The 7,639-nt window shown below is 36.3% G+C and overlaps 1 protein-coding gene across 1 annotated transcript; it reads right to left on the bottom strand.

Moving 5' to 3' along the window:
- Positions 1–357: 357 nt before the first annotated feature.
- LOC112515429 (probable disease resistance protein At5g66900) lies at positions 358–4,933 on the bottom strand. The gene is made up of 5 exons (XM_025122247.1): positions 4,000–4,933; positions 3,113–3,519; positions 2,661–3,022; positions 2,093–2,304; positions 358–1,674 (listed from the first exon to the last, which is right to left on the bottom strand). The coding sequence occupies exons 1-5, from the start codon at positions 4,631–4,633 to the stop codon at positions 833–835; spliced, it is 2,457 nt and encodes an 818-aa protein (XP_024978015.1). The 5' UTR covers positions 4,634–4,933; the 3' UTR covers positions 358–832.
- Positions 4,934–7,639: the final 2,706 nt, after the last annotated feature.

Here is a 7,639-nt window from a genome sequence, read left to right as displayed (position 1 = left end):
CACAGCTTCAGTTACCTAGTAACGTCAGTAACCCAGTAAGCACTTACCCAGTTAACATTCAGTAAACGACCTCTAAGTTGGCGTAACTCAAATTTGGTTGCCATACACCTTTCTTTGGGACACTCTTATTTTCATTTTCCATGATAACCGTGAGATATAATATGAGACGCTCGATAGGTTGGCTTCCGACACATCAACCGTTTCCGATTTTTTTTTGACACTTTGAAGGTGTGTTCCCGGTCACTTGAGTTTCTGGATCCGCTACTGACTGTCGAGATGAATCATTGACAACAATATCAACTTTCGATCTCAAGGCTTGGTTGTTTTAACTTATTTTGTCGTTTTAACTAAAAGCAGACGTGTCTTATTTATATATACGAGTGAAACGTTACAACTTACAAATTACAAAGTACCCGATACTAGTATCAACTTGGAATTACAATTTAAAAGGTTCACGTAAATATTCGAATCATATATTAAAAACGAATATATTATTTTGTAGCAATAGTAACTAGTCATGCGGTCTAGGCTTAGAGATCCATCCTTGATCCGAAGGTCCTTGGCCAGTTCTAAATCAGTCCCAAGTTCGGACTGATCAGCAATAGGCCATTCCTATCTGGTGATCCAGCCATCAACCAGAAAGGTGGCATTTGGTTAAGTGATTAGGACTAACCAGAAGTACACGATTCCTGATATGATGACCCGGTCGCCAATCAGAAAGAAGGTCCTTGGCCAGTCCTAATTAGGACCGGTTAGGATCTATCAAAAACGAGGGCCATTCTTGATCTGGTGAAGAATGGGCTCTTGGTTTCCTAGCCATCGGCGCACCTTGTTACTGAGCAACGATTTGCATGAAGTCTGCAAATCGGTCATCTTCAACAACATTTATCTTCAAATCACCGAGATCACTTTCATAGTAACTCCATAAATATGAAGTCTCTTCGTCACATATCACGTCTTCTAACAACGTTAAATTGGTCACGGAAGCCGGCAGTTCTTCTAATCCTCGACAACCGCTCATCTTGAGCACCCTTAAACCAGTTAGCTCCCCAAACTCATCAGGCAGTGAGTCTATACTCAAACAATCAGAGATATCGAGGAAGGTCAAACCATGGAGGTTTCCGATCGAGTTGGGTAATTTCGCTAACCTCGTACATGAATGAAGTCTAAGAATTTCCAAATTCGACAAACTTCCCAATCCTTTAGGAAGAGCATCGAGCTCGTGGCAGTTCGTGATGCTGAGTTTCTTAAGGCGAACAAGACTGCATAGATAGTCTGGTACCTTTTTCAGATCATAACAACGGTCAATCTCAAGCTCCGTGAGATTCGGTAGCATAGAACGAGCGTCCATTGTACAGGTCTCTAATGCGTTATCAATCTCACACATGATGAAGGAAAGCTTTCGTAAGTTCTTCACCTCGAAGATGGATTGGATTGAGGAAGAAATTGAGAGGTGTTCGAATCTCATCCGTCTTAATCTGGATAGAGAACCGATCAATGGAAGTTCATGTAGCTCAGAAGGACAAATCCCGTAGCTTGTGACGTTTAAAACCTTGAGTTGACTCATATTCTGGATGAACTCGGGGAGCGTATACTTTTTACTTTGTATGTTCAATACAAAAACTTCGACTTCTGGTGCTTTTAGATCATACCAAGAAGAGGCAAACGCTTCATCTGCAGATAGAAAGTTGAAGTACAGTTAGGCTATGTTCGGTAAGCTAGCCGATAAGCTAGCTGAAAAGGTGTTGTTGGCTAATAAGCTAGTTGTTAGCTGATATTTTAGTCATATTTGGTATAAAAAAACTAGCTAAAAAGATGGATGAACATGTAAAATGGTCTAAAAGGACATATTGAAGTAGTTTGAAAAATACAAGGGACATATTTGGAAAAAAAAAAACTTAAAAAATCCACTCAAGCTTATTAAACTGCTATTTGAAGTAGCGTTTCAAAAAGCTTATCAGGGATTTTTCAATAACCTCAAAATATAATCTAGCTTATGGTTGCCAAATGACCTTATTTGACGGAGGATATTAAAACAATCCTAGAAAATGGTTGTTTTCGTGATTTAATTAAAGAAAAGGCAAACAGAAACCTGTTGTAATAGACAAGAGGCGGGTAGCGATAGGTTGTTGCGATTGTTCAATCCACCATGCGGGTATGTCATTTCCATGAATTTCGATTATTAATCGTTCTCTTTGTGATATCGGACCTTGGCTGCTCAGGTGTATCGCTAGCTCTCTCAGTAAATCGTGTTGTGTGACATAATGCTCGTTACAATAGCCTTCTAGTTCACTAGCATCTTTCCTGAAAAATTTCAAACGAAAATCAATCGACCATCAGGAAATGAAAATACACCTTTTATATTATGCCTAAGTCTGACAACAATAAGATATCGTATTTTTTGAGTTCATTGAAAAACCCCGTTTAGTTAACCATAACCAGCTAATAAGCTAGTTTTTTAAAACGCTACTTGAAGTAGCTTTTTAATAGCTCCATGGCTTTTTCCACTTTTTTCGAAGTATGATATTTCAACTTGTTCTTTTAGGTCATTTTACAGCATCATCGAGCTTATCAGCTAGTTTTTACATATCTATTTATCAGTCAACAACTAGCTTATCAACTAGTTTGCCAAACATAGCCTATATATAATAATTTTATACCTTGTAGGAATGAAACTCAGAAGATTTCTTGAAGAAAGCTCAAGAAGGTATTCACTGGTATACATTCCTTCTTCGTCTAAATTATACAACTCCACCCACATATCCATAAGAGCAGAGGCTGCAATCTTTTCATCTTCAGGGAACGAACCTAAATCAAGAAAACAGTCTCTGGCTATCGGCAACTCTTCGAGTGCATCAACACTGGCCTGAAGACTAAGCAATAGGCGGGTGCTTGAATCGAAAATGGATTGACCTTCAGACCATTTCTTCAAAGTGGTTCTCCACTTGACCTCATTTTGCCCACATAATGATGCACCAATCACCGTAAGGGACAATGGAAACCCTTTGCAGCATTTGACCATCTACAACGAAAACCACAAGAGGTTCAGTCCTAACCGTAATCATGTAAAATGGCTGGTTTGTAAGGATCAAGAAAATGTAATTATATTTACCTTGGTCACAAGATCATCTCGCACATTCAAGATCTCACCACAGGGAAATGCGTAATGGCAAAAAAGGGTCCTTGCATCCTCATCATTTAACAAGCTCAATTCATATGTGGAACCAAACCTTGGAAACAAGAATCTTGATGTGACCAAGATTTTGTATCCCGGGATTGGGAACTTAAGATCCTGAATAAGTGACACAGATTCAGACCACACGTCATCCAGGACCAGCAATATGTTTTCCGATCCCATTTGCCTCATCAACAAGTTCTCGAGTTGATTCTTCGCTTCTTCATCAGTTTGAAACTCACAACGGTCTACATGAAGATGATGTACAAATAGTTTCTGGACGACGCTTTTAAGGGTCGCCATTCTAGAAACAGTAACATAAAAGATGTTGTCCCCAAAAGTGCCTGTAAAAGCAGATTCAACGGTCATTATGAATGTCACTATCTATATATTAACAATTTACTGTAACATTTACATAGGAGAGTTAGAAATTCATCATGCTTAGTCTAATAGAAAGATGGAAATTGAATCCAACCGGACAGCCCGAAGCAGCCCAACCGAATAACCTCACAATCAACTTAAACCCATGGGGGAAGTTATCAAGGGACGGTCTGTTACAAATCCCCAACTTAATTCCTATAGTCCTCGCCAGGTCTTCCAAGCTTCCTCCTTGTTCACTAGTGATGTGAGATTCACCTAAGATGTTACAAACACCTCCTCAGGGACTCATCTTGCTCGATGAGTTTTACCCTGCCATTCCAATGGTAAAGGATCGGCTCTGATATCAGTTGAAACATCCCATAGCCCAAAACAACAGATTCAAATGATAATCGAATTTGATTATTATTAGATATATAAAGAAGAATAAGCTCAATAGTCTATACCTTTAATTTCATTATCATGACAAACCATCTTTGCCAACGTAGTCTTCCCACAACCTCCGGGAGCTGAAACCGTCAACACCTGGTTATCATCTTTGAGCAGCCTACGCTTCAATTCGTCAAGATGATGATCCAAGCCAATGATGACATCCGGGAGCCCCGGAACACTGCAAGAACCAGAAAATCCACCTGCCCGTTCGGTGACGGCTGCAAGAACTTGATCCAATTTTTCTCCCAAAGCATAAATCTCAATCAGACCCCTCCTGCTAACACTCATCATGTTATCCTCCATTCCAGTCTGGAAGAACCTCTGTAGCTCATTATCCAATCGAATGAGCTTATTAGCATGAACAAATTTCTTGTAGACCTTCCAGCATTTGATGGTTGAGCACATTAGAACTAGATCTTTCGCATTCTCCAGATAAAATATGAACATTTTGATCTCGTTTTCAGGACGATCCAACACTTTCCCCAAATTTCCACTTCCATAAACCAGTGGTTCAATGGTTCTTAGTGTTTTGTCGAGGCGCTTGAGTAGGGTTTTGAATTTGGCAGTTCGTTTGATCTTTGATGCAACTGCTTTGACTAATTCTCCAAAGACGGTTTTCAAAGCTAACTCATTAGCATTTGTCACCATCTGAAAAAAACCACAAACCCTAGAAATCAACTACCTACTTCAATGTCGAATTCGGATTCATCAGTGTGAAATAAAGACGAGATAAAGCATGATATACAATAATTGTGACTAGAATCCAACGGATTATAATTTCAGCCTTAAACGAACATACTTTCAAACTTGGAAACATCAAGGATTTCTTGGAGTGTAAAACGAGTATTGATGCGTGTCAAACACCGATGATTGTTTATAGTGATGACTGATGGAAGCAAGAACACGATACTTTCTTTTGCAGTGTTAACGGCGAAAGGGGTCGAAGGTCGCCGGAAGGTTGGTTGCCGTGTTGACGGTGACGGACGTTTTCCAAAAACCGTTTTTAATTTGGCGCACAGTCTGTTTTATAATCTCCTTTTAAACTTTTAGAGAAAATTTTAAATCTAGTCCCTAAACTATTCTTAATCTACAAATTTAGTCCATTGCTTTTTTTTTTCCTGTTTCAACTATACGTTCATAATATTTGAACAAAAGATTAATTACCGGCAACAACGAGTAGTCCCATACGAAACCCACCTCTAGAAACCACATGCGAAGAGACATTTCAAAGTTGACTCGACGACTGAGGACTAACTGAGGAGTTCGAGCTCGTCTCGAATCAATTTAAGCAAAATCGGTCAACCCATTTGTCAACTAAGGTAGACGCCTGAGGGCTCATTCTATTATCGGTATTGATGCAAAAACATATTTTGTGTCAAAGAAACAACGTTTGTTTTTTGGGTTATCCCATAAAATCCAACATTTTCTCTTTTGACGAATTTTGGATCTAAACCTGTTCTTGTTTATTAATATTCAAGACTTGAAATCAATTTTGGCTTTAGTATATAAATTTTCTATATATTATCTCTTTATCAATGGGTGTCGATGTAAGGATATAATGCTGATATAAAACGTTTTTCATGTAAAGTCATCGAATAAAATCTGATTCCGTTTTAGAATCCACATGACAACTACATAATCACAAATGTAAAGTTTTTACCTTTGTCTCTTACGACTTCAAGTTCGCCACGTGTACAGATTTGCGTATCGAACACCTTTAACTGATAAGCTCTTTTTTATCAGCTCTCGAGCAAAATAACTATGGTTTGTTGTCAACGGTATCAATTTTAAAAAAATAACTACGCTCACAGAACGCTGATCGAAAAGTTAGGACTTTCTTTAGAATATGAGTGCTAGATTCTTTTTAGGGATTTTCACAAGTATGGAGAGTTGTATATGCGACCCCCTTATATAGGCTGAAGGGAGAGTTTGAAATGTCAGATCTAATGTGTTCCCATTTGTCTATTTTGGTCCTTTTAAATTACTAAACATTTAGATTTCTTAAATTTAAATATTTTATTAATTACTGGAAGGATATATGCATAATGTAACGAAATATATTTCGATTTTAATGTTTTATTTTATTTTTTTGGTCTCTTTTGATGTTATGATATGAATTTATGTGGTTTTGAACAAGTAATAATGTTTTTTCTTAATAAAATATAAATTTGAAAATATCATAAAGATTAAAAAATATATAAAAGTTCTCATTTTTTGTGTAATTTTTTTAATTCAATTTTTTTTTATTATAATTCATTTTATGTTTAATGACGAAGTAATTTATTTTTGGTTAATAATATAATATTTATGAAGATAATAACTAAGTATTTTGTTAAAACTCAATAATTATTTTAATTTTATTTTAGATTTTATATTCAAAATAAGAATTTTTTCTTGTATTTGATTATATTTATCTACAGTTAGTTACACGAATTTAAACATGAAGCTTAATAGGTTGTACTTACGTACAATTTACTTGTAATCTTGAATTTTAAGTAATATGTATCAATAAGCAGTATTTCATGTATAAAAGATGGTTTTTAAGAGTTTTTATCAAATGTTTTCCGACGTTGTATTGTATGAATGAATCAAACATAAGTGTAACATTAATGGGCCATTTACTAATTGCTTACTCGGATGAGCGCTTATCAAGTCATATTTCCTTACCGGATGAATATGACAAGGACCAAGAATCTTACCTGGTAAGAGCGAAGGCATGAATCGAGAGTCTTACCCAGTAAGTGATGACGACAACTCTTACCATGGTTAGCTTACCGGGTAAATTGTTACATTCGATATCGTTTCGGTAGACTAAAATCTTACACGATAAGTAAGAAATAGAGTCAAACACTCCAAAATCTCTGTAATCTAAACTTCAATTTGATCTTCACTGTAGCTAATTAGTTCATATAATGTTATTAGTAACATAAACGTATTATCGACAGGGCACAAACTAACAATTAACTTGTGGACTTTTATCGCAAATGAGAAGCCTAGATGTTATTATATCATTTTATAAAATATATCAATTTTTCATAACAAACGTCTAATGGAGGTCAATAGTTCAAACCTCACCAAAGGTAGAGATGAATGTATGAGTTTATTTGTTCTATTTATCGTATATAAATATTATATACTTCAAAAAAAGACAGTAAACTTTATTTCAATGGACTTAATTAGCGAAATTTTGGATACCACAGTTTCCAAAATATACGTTTGAACGATAATAACATTTTTATCAAAACATACTCCAAGTCGAAGATGAAAAGGGTGTAATGAAGGAATAAGTAAATGCTTAAGGACTGGTTTGGTCCTAAACAGATCAGTCTTTTCTAAAAGGAGATCGCCCATTAAAAGACTAAATCGGGCCTTGACGGGTCGTTGGTGTTAAAATTTTAGGACCAAATCGTAAGAAATAAAAAGCAGTTAAACTGTGACATTGTAAATTCATCAATTCTTTTAACATCTTCGGTTTTTATCGTATCGTCTTGGATACTTTTCATATTCTTCATTGTTTTGCACCTTCTTCGCTGACCAAATTAAGCATCGTTTAGATAAAAGATAGTCAGTATCCTTTCTAATAAATCCTCGACTCCGTTTGTGTTCCATGTTAGGTTTAAAAACCGAGTGACACGATAAAACGGAGGATGCATC

This window comes from Cynara cardunculus (genome assembly GCF_001531365.2).
Source record: "Cynara cardunculus var. scolymus isolate 2C chromosome LG 7, CcrdV1, whole genome shotgun sequence".
Classification (NCBI taxonomy): Eukaryota; Viridiplantae; Streptophyta; class Magnoliopsida; order Asterales; family Asteraceae; genus Cynara; species Cynara cardunculus.
This window is presented reverse-complemented; position numbering and strand designations above follow the sequence as displayed.